Source organism: Triturus cristatus, chromosome 3_1, assembly GCF_964204655.1.
Source record: "Triturus cristatus chromosome 3_1, aTriCri1.1, whole genome shotgun sequence".
Classification (NCBI taxonomy): Eukaryota; Metazoa; Chordata; class Amphibia; order Caudata; family Salamandridae; genus Triturus; species Triturus cristatus.
The window spans coordinates 919,412,117-919,427,903 of record NC_140583.1 but is presented as its reverse complement, the minus strand read 5'-3'; the positions used below and the strand labels follow the sequence as shown (position 1 = coordinate 919,427,903).

General features: G+C 45.1%; 1 protein-coding gene across 5 annotated transcripts in view; it reads left to right on the top strand.

Moving 5' to 3' along the window:
• The window catches only part of TANC1 (tetratricopeptide repeat, ankyrin repeat and coiled-coil containing 1), a 740,414-nt gene that overhangs the window by 686,417 nt on the left and 38,210 nt on the right, over positions 1 to 15,787 (top strand). For all 5 annotated transcript variants that reach the window (XM_085645503.1, XM_085645500.1, XM_085645502.1 and 2 more), the window contains one exon: positions 12,278 to 12,410. In XM_085645503.1, coding sequence (XP_085501629.1) covers positions 12,278 to 12,410 — 133 coding nt within the window. The remainder of the gene's footprint in view (positions 1 to 12,277; positions 12,411 to 15,787) is intronic.

Below are 15,787 nucleotides of genomic sequence, written 5' to 3'. Positions count from 1 at the left end.
CTCTCTCTCTCTCTCTCTCTCCCCCTCTCCCCTCTCCCCCTCCTCCCCCTCTCCCCCTCCCCCTCCCCTCCACATGCTCTCCCACTTTAGCGAGTAGCTCAACACATGTGGTATTCTGTGCCTACGTTCAACACCTTTCATGTTGGTTTGTGCCTTTGCTTTAAAAAAGCAAAACACATCTTAATTCACAATTGGTTTTGTTTTTGTTAAAGTGATGAGTGAACAATTCTTGCAAGTGATGTGAGATGAAGTATAAGTCTGTGTAGATTATTGAACATATGCAAATATAAGGCATGTGGCAATTTTTAAAATGTTTGTTGATCGAAATGGTCTAATTTGTGGAGCAAAGATAATATGCCCATCATTTAGTTAGCAGAGTCGGAGAACAGCAGACTAGTTAGTGGAAAATGTGATTTTGGTAAAACGACTGCTAATTAGTTTGTTACTCATTTATGACAAGATGCAGTGAGCAAATGTGCCTAAACAGTGCATATCTCTATTTAGAAACTATTCCCTGGATGTACACACTTCTTAAATAAACCTTCATCTCACAGTAGTGATTTGTCAATGTGCACATGCTTCAAACCGTATTTAAAATAACAACGTTGGTGTTCAGGAAGGCATAGTCCAAGATAGAACGTGACCTAAACCCATCTCTCAATAGTGAAATTGCTTGGCCCCATTAATAATGGTATGCAACGGTACATTAGCTATAATTGAAATTAAGCTTATGCAAGCATTTACGTGTAATGAATTACTGGCACAGTATCAGCTATGATGTATATGCTCTTCTGTTTTTATTCTAGCAAATAGCAAGTTTCTCAGTCAAAAGTAGCTCTAGGTTTAAGGACACTGATCTTGACAGTGATCACAAATAACACACCCACCACACGTCTGTGACTTGCCAGACATTACTGACATGGATGTTTTCCCTAAGGTTGCCTAGTGCATCATATACAAGGATAATCAAGATGCCAGCATACTCCAAATCTATGCTAGCCATTGACAATTTGAAAGCGATTCTTAGACTGTCTTGCCTTTCCTCAACTTTGGATGATCCCCAAGGGCTCAACTGATGGTAGTGTAGGAGGGGATGTATAGGATGGCCCTTATACAAAAAAAACCCTGTGTCTTCTGTCCTGTGTTGTGTGCTCCTCACAATTGCGGAGTGAAGACCACAGCTGGCAGTGACTCTGAACCACCAGATGACACTGTTGCTCACTGGTGTTCTGCCATACTACTCAGTTCCTTAATTCCCACAGACCTCTGTTGCAGTCTTTTTTTCCAACAGTGCCAACACTTGTTTATTTCCTTCTTTTTATTTTCTTGGTACATGTGGATATTTTGGCATCATTTGACTGTACAGGATACCCAACTTTAAGATGTGAAGACTTGGCCTGATGCTAGGCCACGGCAAATGGCCGTCCTATGGTCTGGGTCGACAACCTGTACAGTTTGACATTAAATCTGGTAGATTAACTAAAGGGGAATTACACCAATTTTCAGGTCTAGTACTTTAAGCATCCTCTCTTCAGAAAATATCAGTACAACAGTGCTTTTTTCTGGCTAAAGGAAATTTCTCCTTTGGAAGCTCTTATTACATAGCATATCTTTTGACAAGGCACAGTCTAAGTGGGGCAGAAAATCCTGATAAAGTTTGCAATTACTTTTAATTGTTGTCTAATGTGAAGGAAAATACTAATATCCTGCTTCATTAAAATCTGATGTAGTTGTTAAAATAAAATTAACATAGATTTTGACAATTATAACATGCATTTTTGTTGTTGCTACAGCTGAGAAGTAGATATGAAGAGGTAAATGGGGAAGGGCCAGGGATGTGTGTGAGATTCACTATGATTTCTTCGTCCTCATAGTCCTTTTATACAGCAAAAGTAAGATTTTGGGTCAACCAAGTGGGAGGAGACTTTTTTTAAGCACTGGTCATTTGTGTTAGCCTGACCATACCTTTTCCCAACTGCTGACACTGCTTTGTTGATTAAGGGAAATGAGACGGCAGTAGAACTAGAAAAGAAGGAGCACCCAAGGACCCCTCTTGAGGATTAATCAGGTGCTGATGAGCATAGTAATGTTAAAGAAAATGTAGTATGCCTGACCCTTCTCCTCTGCACTTTTGAAATTCATCCATCTCAGGCAAGCATAGCCAAAACTAAAACCAAAAGGATATGTTCTTTCCTTTCCAAACTGGGTGTTTTTCATTTTGCCGAATGCAGTATGTGCTTGTAGTGTTTGACAAGGTTGCCATTAACTATTGTCTTCAGGACTGAAAATGTCCTTACGAAAATAGCCTGGCTTACATGGGTAATTGATTGAATTCCTCCCTCTCCCATCTGCCTTTGTTCTCTGTGTGATTTGGGCTGATGAGTAAATCCTTTAATCCAAGATACATGTAAAAATCTCACCTACATTAAGAAGGTATGACCTTTATATAACACCACGTGGGCGAAGTTGTGCTTTACATTCCAAAACATATAAAAGTATCTCTAAGAATGTACTCCTATTCAACCTACTTTTTTTTTTCTTTATAATAAAACATTTCTATTTTATAACACATACCATAAGAAGTAAGGTAATGATACCAATACCCGCTTCTAATTAGTACCAATCGCAAAATGAATCCTCCCAGATCAGCAGGTGGTCACACTGATATATATTTATTCCACTGGCTGTTCTGTTGGAAAAGCTTTTAATGTGTTGCTAATAACTTTAGCACCGTTTGACGAATCTCCATGAAACTTTCCAAAAAAGTTGTGCTAGTTTGTGCATGGAAAGTGTCGTGATGATCCGTCAAGCGGGGGGTTTAATAAAAAAGTCCCAAAATGCAAAATCTCTATGCATTTTCCATAGGCTTCTTTAAGACAAGCTACTGCAAAAACCGCTAACGGAATTACACCAAATTTGGCAGGAAGCTAGATCTTGGTCCTCTGATTGTGCTTTTTGTGATTTGGTGTAAATCCGTTCAGTAGTTTTTGAGAAACTAGGTTAAAAAATAATTGTATATCTGAAAGAGACTACTAGCCGCAGATTTCTTCACGTAGAATTATCCCCAGGCGTGAGACTGGATCCGGAAAACTTTTTGCCAGGCATCCCTGTGCGCCGGGGGGACGGCATCACGCGGCTCTGCCCAGACGTCGTCCGCGCACGTCACATCACCGAGGTCACATAAGTCTCCCCCCGGCGCGCCTATGTCAGTTTTTTCTTTTTCCGCGTGCAACGCGGATCCGGCTTGTGCTCTGGGTCTGTTTAGGCTTTTTCGCTCTGCTATTGCTTCGTGTGTGGGAACATTGTGCGAAAGCCTTTGGGCTTTAAAACTTGTTCGTCGTGTGGCCGCCTCATGTCGGCGACGGATCCTCACCCCCTCTGTATGTGTTGTTTAGGGGAGCACCACGACTCCACTGATTGTGAGGCGTGCCAGCAGATGAAGCCGAAGTCCCGGCGTGAGCGCCGGATGAAACTTCTGTCGGCTCGGGTGTTCAGGTCGGTGGCGTCGTCTCTGCCGGCCCCTGAGGAGGGTTCTCGGACCCACGGCTTCCCTCGCCGGCTTCGATCTTCTCTCAGGTCGCAAGTACGTCACTCACCTCTTGGTAAGTGTCGCAGTTTGTCCCCGAGGGTCGTGTTCTGGCCTCTAGGGGCGTGGGCACTCCGCGGGTGGTGCGGCCCCGCGTGTCGTGCCCTTATCCGCTGTTTCCTGGCGTGGGGACGACCAGAGCCCAGATGGAGACATATGCGGTGGCTTTGCAGGCCTCGCTGGCTTCTCCTCCTCCTCTTTCCCCTCCTGGGACATCTGCGTATCCCTTACAGTGTGCGGGGCCCTCCACGGAGTCACCGGCGCCGACTGGTTCGGATCCAGGCTCGGAGGATGTGGTGCTGTTGGGGTGCGGCCCTTTGGGGGTCCCTCCTTCGGACCATGCTTCGCCGCAAACTCCCGCGGGAGTCCCTGTGGTGTCATGGGAGGTCGCCGGGGCTCGGGTCACACCCCCGAGCCCCTTTCGGTCCTCGGAACAGGCGGTGGCCTTGTCCGAGGCAGAGGTGATGCTGCTACGACCCCGGCAACTACTGGCCCTGGTGGCGCCACAGGGGTCGGCGGACCGCCCATCTCGCCCTGTCATGAGTCGCGCTGGCGGGGGTCTCCTCGTCCCTCCCCGGGCCCTTCTCGTCCCTCTGCACAGGCGGCTGCTTCGTCGGAGGTCCGGTCGGCGCCGTTTCGGCACCGTCCCTTCGCAGCCCCGGCTCCGGTCTCCTGCGCCGTGGGCTGTGTCGGAAGTCTCCTCGGCGTCTCCTCCGGCACCGGTTGGCGACGGTGTCCTGCCTCAGGTTGCGGACTGTTCGGCGCCGGGCCTACGTCGGGTCATTGACTCGTCTTCGGACGCCTCCTCTTCCCCAGAGGTTTGGGGTGGCTGGTGTCATCCTCACCGGAAACGGGCCGCCGTGTCGTAGCTTTCCCCCCCCCCCCAACCCCGACGTCGTCTAAAGGCGGCTCCTCGCCGTCTCTATGACCGCGGTCTTTGCCGGAGTAGCCACAAGTCCCCCACTCTTCGGTCCCTCTTCCTTCCTTTCGGCCTTGGCCATTCCTTCCTCCGGTTGGCTTGGGGAATGGCCGCCTTAGCTTGCAGCCGTCACCTAACGAGGAGCTGCTTTCCCCTCCGCGGGGCCCTACGGAGGCGGGTGCGGCTTTCGCCCGCGCTGTTTCCACAGCTGTGGGAATTTTGCGCATGGGTGATCCAGATACCCTTTTTCCTGCAAATCATCTTCTGGAGGTTCTCCATCAGTGCTCCAGTGGTAGGGAACTGTTGCTTCCCTTCGAGGGTTCACTTCTCACTTGGGGCCGTCCCGCCACGGGGGACCCGGTGCCCCAGCACCTTCTGCACGGCCACCATCCGGCACCCCGTAATACGGTGTGCCTTTCTCTTCACCCTTCGACCAGAGCCCCCCTTTTACAGTCTGCCTTTCCTGCTTTGCCTCTGCTGTTGTCTCCCGCTTCCTGGACTCTTGAGGGCGCAATATGTTTGCCTCAACCAGTGCGGCTCTGCGGGCCCTTAACACACTGTGTGTTTTGGCTAGGGCCACTTCTTGCTTATGGGACTCGGCGGAGTCTCTTATGTCTGTCGCTTCTCAGGAGGGTGCTTGTGTGGATTTGAGACATCACTTCTTGGATGGTCGGGAGCTGGCGGCGTTTATCCTTCGCTCCACTCTGGACATCTCGGAGGTGTTGGGTCGTGCCATGCCTTCTTCGGTTGCCCTTCGTCGCCATGCCTGGCTTCGGGACAGTGTGTTCCCGGAGAATGTTCGTGAACGGCTGGTGGACCTTCTCTTCGATGGTGCTCTTTTGTTCCATGCCCCTGTGGATTCAGCCATCCAGAGGTTCTTGGGGGGGCTTCGTCCTCCTCCTCCTCCCTCTCTTTCTTCTCCTCCTCAGTGACCTTCGTGTTGCTCTGGTTCTTGGAGCTGTTCTTCCGTTGGGGCGGGTCGCCCCGGTTGTCTGGCTGAGGTTGTGGTTCTGTTGGTTGCAGGCCAGCCCTTTTTGATTGTGTGTTTTTCCTTTGGGTTTTTCACACCATGCTGGGCCTGAGATTGGGCCTTCTGCTTTCCCCTCAGGGTGCTTGATACGCTTCCTGCGGGGTGTTTTGCCGCAGGTCTTTTTTGTTGTCCTCTGCTGCGGAAGTTTCTTCCTAAGAGGCTCCCATGTCTTGGGATCTGACATGCCTCATGTGGGGCAGGGTTGGCTGTTAAATAGCCCTGGTATGTGCTGGGGAGTCGTGGTCGTCTGCAGGCTTCTGCTCTTCGTGGTGTTATGGTATGTTGCGAATGCAACCTTCTTCTTCGCCTTTTTGCTTTGAGTGTTCGTTCTGTGGTGTCCCTGGCGTCTGGCGGAGCTTGCCAGTGCCGCCCTCTTGTTCTTTCTGCACTGTTGTGCCTTTTTGGGGCTTTAGTGGGGCTGTCATCCTGCCTTCTCTGCTGCTTCCAGTGGGCCTTGCACTCGGCTTTACCTCTTCTCCCGGTGGGGGGATGGTCCCTGACTTCTGGACCCTCTTGCGGGCGCAGTTTGCCCCTGCGGGGTGTTGGACGATTCTTCCTGGGTGACCTTGAGTTCTCCTTTTCGGCGCCATCCTGTCTGGGATTGCCTTTGCTCTGCCTCTTCTCCTTGGAGTCTCTAGGCTGCTCTTTTCCTTCGGCGCCATCCTGTCTGGGATTGCCTCTGCTCTTCCTCTTCTCCTTGGAGTCTCTGGGTTGCTCTTCTCCTTCGGTGCTCCTTGGCCTTGGGAGGAGGTTATGTTGCTTCACGTGGGCGTGGGGTGTTTGGTCTCTTTGCGTCTGGCCTTGTTTTCTCTACTGAGTGGGGACTGGCTATCTTCTTCGCTTTGTTTCCCCTTCCTGGGGGGCGGGGCTCCTAGACCTGTTTGGACTCGGCCCCCGGGCGGTCCTCTGTCCTGCCCCGGTGGGTGAGGTCCTCTCGCAGACCCTCCTTCCCCTTGGGTATGGCTAGGGTATCTATTCTACGTGAAGGAATCTGCGGCTAGTAGTCTCTATCAGATGTACGAGTTACTTACCTTCGGTAACGATGTATCTGGTAGAGACGATTCTAGCCGCAGATTCCTTCACGGCCCGCCCTTCCTCCCCGTTTTGCGAGTGCTTGTGTTTTGGTCTTTTGCACTCGCTTCCCTGTGGGTGGCCGTGTCTTCTATGAGTACATTCTTTCCCTCTTTCTGTCGGGCTGTTCACCTGTTCACCCTTTCCTCACCGTTGCCACATGGGAGGATCGGGTTGTTAATACTTCTGGCTCTTTGCGACCCTTGAGGTTGGGGTCTTCTGGCTGTGCCTCTGCCCTTGTTCCTGATGAGGGTTGTCACACTCTGTGATGGGGATGTCTTGGAGTTTTGTCGTTCCCTGTGTGTCCCTGACTGGTTCCCCTTCCTTGTCTTTGGTTGGGGTTTGTGTCCTGTTGCATGTTGTCGTGACATTTTTACATATGTCCCTTGTCTCAGGGGAGGTGGGAAGTTGTCTCTGTACTGGGAGGGTTGCTGCACTGTTCTTTATTCTTTCCCTGCCTTTGGGTACTGTAGTACCGGGTGCTGCTCTTTATGGTGGTGTTCCTCACCATTCTCTTTTGCTGCTCTTTCGCACACTGTTCCTATACTCTCACAGTTTTGTCTGCTGACTCCGCAATGTGGCGCGGAAAGGTTCTCCGAAGAAAACTGATGTAGGTGCGCTGGGATGCTGGGCAAAAAGTTTTCCCGGATCCAGTCTCGCGCCTGGGGATAATTCTACGTGAAGGAATCTGCGGCTAGAATCGTCTCTACCAGATACATCGTTACCCAAGGTAAGTAACTCGTACATCTGGACGGTTGGGTCCGCAAGAGGCTCGAGAGACTTGTGGCAGCGCGAATTTAAAAATAGAGCGTTCTGATTGGCACAGCGAGCTTTATTTCCCTGGCGCCATCTCACTCCAGCGGGAGCGATGGCTCTGATTGGCTGCAGGCAACATCAGAAAAATGTTGCTGGCAGGCCTTACAAGACTCTGGGACTTACTCCCCTGTCCTGGAGTAAAAAATGTAAAGTAATATAAGATGGCAAGGTAGGGGTACCACTGGGGCCAAAAACAAACAAAACTGGCAAAAATGTCCGCAATCCAGCGGGACTCCTGCAGGATCAGAAGGAGCGAAAAATGAAATGGCCTCCGGGCCACATTTATTAAGGGAGCCCTCTCCCAGACCCGTATTAAAGTGGAGGGGACTGCGTGGCCCACCTCCCCGAGCCAATAAAGGCCCCAGGGAGCCCACCGCTGTTGCCGAAATCTGCATATTAGGGGAGTGGGGCCGTAATGATGAGCTATTTTACACTTACTTACATAACTCTAATCTATACCCATTTATAGAGCAATGTGTACGCAAGAAGCTTGGAGGATCAGTGTTGTCATGAGTGATATCATCAATGATGTAATTTGAAATGTCATGAGTAATGTTATAAATTAAAGTGATGATGTACCGATTTCTCGAGAATATTTTTTCAACTATATGGGACTAATTCTAAGTATCTTTCATCAACAAGAATTGCTGTATCCAAATGTGTCACACGCTAAGGTTTTTAAACTGTAGAATTGACCATACATGTAACATAAATCAAAAATCCACATCACGGAATGATTACTGATGTAAGATGTTTCAACTATTTTTATGTCAAAAATCAATAAAAGTATGTGTTAAAAAAATAATGAGTAATGTTATAAATGATGTCAAAGAGCGTATCATGAGTGATGTAATATGTGAGGTCATAAGGGGCGCAAGTTATAGTTAGCTATGCTAACTAGAACTATGAATTTCTATGTCTATTTTTGTTCAAAACATTAATGTTGTCACTGAAATATTCACCTAACTATAACTTTAATTTAACCTTTGTTTTTTTCACTGAATTTCAAACGTTTTAGTTTTTTTAAAAACAAAAACAGATCTTTTTATCAAATGGGAGAGGGTTCAAGGGGCCACTCTCCCCGAGCCTTATTAGGTCCTGGGGACTCCATCCACCAGGGACATTTCTTTTTTTTTTTTATTAAAGGGGAGGAGGGCCACGTGGCCCACCTCCCTGAGCCTTGTTAGACCCTGGTGCCCACATTCCCAGGGCCTTTTTTTATAATGAAAGGGGCCTCAAGCCCCCCACCCCCCTCCCGTGCCTTGTTCGGCCATGAACACCCCATCCTCCAGGGCCACTAATTAAAATAAAGGGGAGGGGGCAGTGTGGTCCCCTTCCCAAGCCGTGTTAGGCTCTCGGGATCATATCGCCAAGGGCCTTTTTAAAAAAAATTAATGGGAGGGAGGCCGCGTGGCCCTCTCCTCAAGTCTTGTTAGGCCCTGGGGATCCAGGGCCCTTTTCCTTTTAGGTATATTTCAAAATGGGAAGGTGGACCTCTGACCTCCCCCCTCTCCCCTAGCCTCTAAAGGCCCCGGGAACCCCACACCTGGGGCTAAAATGATTAAAAATGTGGAGGGGGCGCCACATGGCCCCCAGGTCTTTTCCAGTCACAGGGACCCCATCCCCGAGTTCCGCACTGTCAAAGTTTGGTGCCCACCCAGGGTACCCACCACAATATCATCGGCGGCCCCCAAGGTCCCAGCTGGCTCCCCGCATGCATCGGGAGGCAGCATTGCTCCCGCCTGAAGGGAGCAGCTGCTAATACTGCTCCCTCTGGCCGGAGCAATTAGTTTCCCTGCCCTCATCAGTGCGACCACCGACTGGGGGCAGACTTTGTGTTTGCTTCCCCTTGGCGCAAGATGAAAACATGTTGCACTATGTTATAAATCTTTAAAGCGCAATGGTTACTCCAAACTGAGCGTCCCTGTGCTAGGACTGCCCTACACAACCCTCAGCAAAGATCGGGAAAAGAACACTGCAGAAAAAGAGAGGAATAAACTGAGCCAGGAGAAAGAAAAGGCTAGAAGCACACTCAAACAATGCCGGAATTAGGTCAACCTAAACAACCAGGTTTTAAGATTCTTCCTGAAAGTTGTTTCTAGGGTTTCTTGTCTCAAGTGAAGGGACAGGATATTCTACAGCTTTGAGGCTGGAAGCCGAAGGAGCAACAGCCCAAACGAGATATTTTTGTGACGGGAACCATCGCCAACGCTGCACCCTTGCCCCTGAGTCTTCCACAGGTTTGGTAGGGTTTCACTAAGTAGAAAAGATATCGGGGACCTTTGGCAATAAATATTTTATCAAAATGAACAAATGATGGACGGAATGCTGAACAAGCCTTCACAATCTTTGTACAGTGAGGATCAAGTATCCCCATTCTCAGTGACACCGTTGGATTTGCGCATACCTGCTTATAATATGTGTGAAAAGCTCTATTTATTCCTTCTTGTGTGTAGTGGGTGTTCCCCATGGCATCTTTTACAGCAGTAATATTAGTAAGGGCTAACTCTTTCTCCAAAATCTAGGCCAACAATTTGCCTAGTTATATCCTTCCTTTTGTAATACTTGTCAGGGCATCCCACTCTATACTCCTATTCAAAAGTGGTCATACTTCATGTAAATGAAGGAATTATGGCTGTTTTATCTGCCAACATATAAAGTTTGTTCACAAAATCTCCTAGTTACCTGAGAGCCAGTCAACAGGTTTTATACACTACCTTACTCTTTCGAGGCAATGTCCAGACCACAATTATACTTAACAAATCGAAATTAAGCCACTTGTTCTAATGACCTACATTCCCACAAACATCCTTGATTAAGCCCCTGCTTCTTTTTTAACTGAACAGAGTTTCAGAAATCACTACTCAAATTCAACGAGAGGTGTCCAAGAAAATCAATCAGTCCAAACTAGTTCTAAATTATCCTCAACCCAACTTTCAACAGGACTCCTCTCCCACTGACTCTAGATTCTGCCTCCAAGCCTCCATTCACTGGTCGCCCAACAAGCTTTTCCGTCTTCAAAGCTTCAAGGGTGACAATTACCTTTACATTGCTGCGAGAGGATCCCAGTACATGAGCCTCAAAACATTCTCATTTCTTTCAGTGCTGCCTTCCAGGTCCTGGTACTGTTGGATCAGGCCTGACTATTGCTATAGTACACTTAACCTCTGCTGATTGAGTGCAGTAGTCTGCAGGGTTAAGTCAACCCTCTATTTTCTGCACTCTCATTTTCAGTTCTAGGATAGATTTGTCAAGCATTTCACATGTGCGATTTTAATTAGGGCGAATGACATTGCAAGTGTTGACTAGAGAAATCCCTGTCCTCAACTAAAGTGTAAGTATTTACCTGGACAGCAGATCACCATAGATTGCTTGACACTCACTAGGCTTTTAGTACTCCCTAAGCCAATTCTCACACATTCCTCCACCAATTCACGCTAAATCAAGGTTACCAAAGAACGCACAGTCTGAATTCAGCCATCATTACATTGCCACTATTTACGTTGTCACTTAGTGAACTTGACAGACTGAAAAGCTATGCATCTGTAAGCTTTATGCTTGAAGGCAAAATGTAAAACACGAGAAACAAAGTGTACATCTCTGTTTGAAGAAAATTTTTAAACTTGGCTTTGTGGCGGGCCGTTCCACCACTGCATTCAATACATTATCTAAAATGTAATTTGAACATTACTGACTCTTACATATTTTGTATTCTACTAATTGATGAGCACATTGTTTGTGTGAAACACACATAATTAGGATAGTACTTTGTGGTACTTATAAAGAGACAGTGGAGTAGATAGTGTTCTTATATATTTCTGCGATTTGCAGACCGTTTTCGGTTGATCATATAGGTCAAGTGAAAACCTGCAAATACACATCCAGTCACAGTCCTCTAAATGTTGTCTTTATCCACAGGTTGCTCTGTCTATCATTAACATTGCAAGTGGATTTCATACACATTGTTTCTTTCAGAGTGCTAGAATAAAGTTACTAGTGGGTGAATGGCATGCTTCTGGGATGGGTAAAGCACCAGTTCGGATTAACCCAGAGTGCTGTTACACTAAAGCACACAGATTACACAAGGACTACACAAAGAATCCAATTTGTATGTGAAAATGGCCATTGCACAACTCTGTGTATTGTGATTGTTGCAAATTGCATTCTGCTGAGTATGAAAGCTGACAAGACGACAATGTTTGTAATAGTAAGAGTAAATCTTTGTGATTCCGCCACTGCATGTAATATTTACTAGCAGAATTTTAACCTAAAAGGGCCAGCTATACAATACATGCGCTCTACAACTAGGGTTGCCACATTTCCCAAAGAAAAATACTGGCCATTTGTTCATGTTTTAAGATTATGTAAAGGTCCAAACATACTAAAATAGAACTTTATATAAAATAGTCTTTATTAATTTTTAACATGACTTTGTTGTCTTTGTTTACTTTAATTCTCAATCATAGATCATTAAGTTAGCTTGAGGAAATTGAAAGTGCTTTCTTATGTTTGCTGTTTGAAGTATGTACTGAGAAGAGGAAACTAGGGCATATTCAAAGTGTTTTCTTTTTACATTTGTCGTTTTAAGCATGTGTACTGAGAAGAGAAAAAATATGGTCTTTAGGTGATTTTCCAAATTTTTGGACTCGCCGGACATTAAACTATTGGTCATGCCGGTAAAAAATACACCAGGTGACATCCCTATCTACAGCCATCCCCCACTGAAAAGAATGTTAATCTGGTACAAAAAAAAGTCAATTTACAGATGTAGAATTATTGTAAGTGCTGTATTTACCTAGGACAAACCTATGTAGTGTAAATGATGATTTTCATTATGTTCTGTTTGCATTTCTAGGTGCAGTACTTGGTGGGGCAGGGTGCGATGATAGAGCATGTTGACTTCAGTGGGATGCGCCCTTTGGATAGAGCAATTGGATGTCGAAATACATCAGTGGTTGTCACACTTCTTAAAAAAGGAGCCAAATTGGGTACAGTAAAAAGCAAATCCTCTATTTTGAATGTCTATCGGAGCTAAATGGTGCTGCAGTCTTTGCAATATTTGTCCATCTGGGTCTTTGAGGGTTCTGGAAATTGGCTTTCTCTAAAATAGCGTTTCATTTGCACTGTTTCGCTATTTAGACAATGTACGATAATTGACTGGACACATCTTTATAAATGTTCTCAAAAGTCAGAGATTTTTGGGGGGAGTTCATGCTGATCAGCATGAATTGTGGTAAAACATATTTGTGTCAAATGCAGATATTTCTAACTTTGGCCTCCTGACAAGTATGCACCGCATTTTCCAAAATAATAGTTTGGACCATTCTGATTACTGGGCAAGTTAGGTGATGAAAGTACAACTTAATGACATTTGTCTTGGAATCAAAGACTACCTTAATGTGCATTTTTTTAAGGTGAATTGCTGTTCAGTGATATGCTCCAAAATGACTGTCTCTTCTAAGTATGTGTTGTGTGAGGGAAATTTTCCAATTGATTTTAATCCTCCTGCTTGAAAGTGGCTGGCAATTATCTTAAAATGTAGGTATACCATTGCCCTTTTCTTGATCTTACTTTCTCTCCACCATTTTCGCACCCTTGCACCCCATGACACATCAAGCTGCATGGCAATATGTGTTCACCCTACTGATTTTATATTTTGCGACAATTCGGTCCGTTTGCAACAGTCCACTCCCTTAAACCTACTATGTGATGTCTGTCTGCAGAGGAGTTTTTAATGAAAAACAGACATTTGCAATTTTTTATCTTTTATAAAATGTATGTCCCCATTTCCTTTAGTCTTGTTTTGTTTCTTTTTTAAACTTCTTTTACTTCCTATTCTCTTTATTTTGAGAATTCCCGGAAGTTTTCAAGTGTCTTTTTTTATATTTCGTTTTGTTTGGGCCTCAGCGAATGATAGAATTTCATAATTTCTTATTTTTTTGTTTAAAGAACCTTTTTCCCAAAATATCAATCATTCATCACAATGGGATTTTACTGGAAAGCATTCTTCAAAATGGTATTCTCTCAAACCATATGTTAGCAGCAACACACACTATTTGTTTTAGTTCATCCAAATCGCATTGAAATAGCAACTAACAAATATACCTGAATATAACTTTATCTTCGGAGCTTTGATATAATGTTGGATAAAGTTTGTAGTCCAAATGTTTCTCATTCTAGCAAATATGCCCAAGATTTGTCTTTGCTTGCAGCTAGTCTCCAGGTCTCTTGTTCGAAACCAAATGCAAAACTCTCTACACTTGTATTTATAGAATTCCTAAGTAAAAATCAAATGAGAACCTACTGTAGTTCACAATGGGAAAGGTGGGCTGGATCCTCTGATCTAGTAGACTAAAATCTGTTCTATAAGCACGCATAACAGGTTAAGAATTTTTTTTTACTGGCGTGTCCTTCTTAATACAGTTAACTCCTAATTTATCTTTCGAAATGTGATTTTTCTTTATTTTGTCTTACTTATGGAATTGCTTACTTGAGGCTTCAGAACCTCCGGTTATGATCGATCAGGTACTGGGTTTAAATAAGTTTACTCTTATTAACATAATTCTTTGTACTTACCGTTTGTAAACCCATTCATTTTTGGCTGTCTAGTTTGCCTTATATTCAACATTCTACTGATACTGGATGCTGGTACATGATCACAAGAAAAATGATTGGATTTTTTCTAGACAAACATTTACTCTGGTCAAGTACACCTTGTATAAATGATTTAATAGAGCAGTGCAAGAGAATAATAAAATCAATAATGTGTTTAACAGATAGCTGGTCACCATATTATAGATTTTACTCCTCAAATATAGACAGGCTCCGCTGAGGCCAAAATGTAAAAGCTAGATTGTACCTTTTTAGTGGAGTGCAAACAATAACTATTTTATTTTGATTTAGAATAGCACAGGGTAATTAATAGATAGTAATCTTGCCAGCTGACACTCATTCAATCTTAAGAGGAATGGAAGATACTTTAGGAATAAAACCTGAGACTTGGCAGTCACACATTCTGAAATCAGGTGTGTTAGCCCAGTAAGCTCAATATTCACAGACCATAACATCTGCGCCTTCAGAAAAAGCATATGTTACAATGTCCTAATGAGATGAATGCAAAACGTATCTTTCTGAAGATGGAATTACACATTTCATGATCTCGTGATTTCATAGAAATAATTTTTGGAGACTAGTCAAAAAGGGTCATTTCTTGAACTACCTTTGCAAAAACTGTTTCTAAAGTTCTTTGTATTGAAATCTGCTTTTTAGTTGGCAACCCATTCATTGTCCTTTGTAAATATCTCTGTCCAGGGGCCTATAAACATTAACAAAATTCACTGAAACGTGTGTTGTAACCCTATCGGGTTTGTCCAATGTATTGAAAATGCACAGTTATCATTCCATGTTCTTGTCTTGGCTCTAAGGATAGATCCGCCTCATTCCTTTGAAGTGTTAGCTGCACCTCCTTTTTTTTGTTTGTTTTGTTTTTATTAGCAGATATTCCCAAAAAGAAGGCATTCAAAGACAATAAAGGTCGCCATGTAGCCTAGCAGGGCCAAACCAGGACCAGCATCTTAGCAGCTATAATAGCAGAAAGGTCAAAGATAAAGAAAAAAAGTCAAGGACAATACTGCAAATAGTGATATAACGAACTGTAATAAACATCAAAATATACATGAAAAGAAAAGATGCACAACAGCAGCAGTTGAAGCGGAATTTAAAAAGCAAAACACAAGACTCTCCCAAGCATCCCATTGTAACACAACAGAGCGAGAGAAAAGGAGGATAGTCAGATCGGGTTATAGGGCTCCACAGAACTCTCCACTGAAATTTGTGTGACCTCATGCAGTATCCTCAAAACGTCCTCCCAATACTCCCGTAACGTGGTACAGTCCCAGGTCATGTGAAGGAAGGACGCCGGGGCGTACCCACATCTCGGGCACTCGTCCGAGCGCTCCGATTGATCCTGTGCAAACGCAGCAGGGTCAAGTAGGCCGGATGCAAGTACTAAAATTGCACGAGTTTAAATCTTGCATTACCTGCCACCTCTTTCACCTGGGCAAAAGCTCTCTTCCAGACGCCCTCCGAAAGCGTTCTCGGCAACGCTTCCTCCCACCAATCCCGCACCTCCTACACATGGTAATGCAATCCTTGTTGAGGGCGCAGTAAAAGCATGACATCAGGCCCTGGATGGACCCAGGGTCCGCTATCACCCAGAGCTAGATTTTACCTTAACATGAAAAAGCAAAAGCGCTGAAAACTATCTTGAGAGGACTCCCCTTGACTGCTCCCGGAGTATAGAATAAAATTCAAAAGTCAATTGAAGCCTGCACTAGGGTATTTGAAACAAGTGTTGAAGATGCCT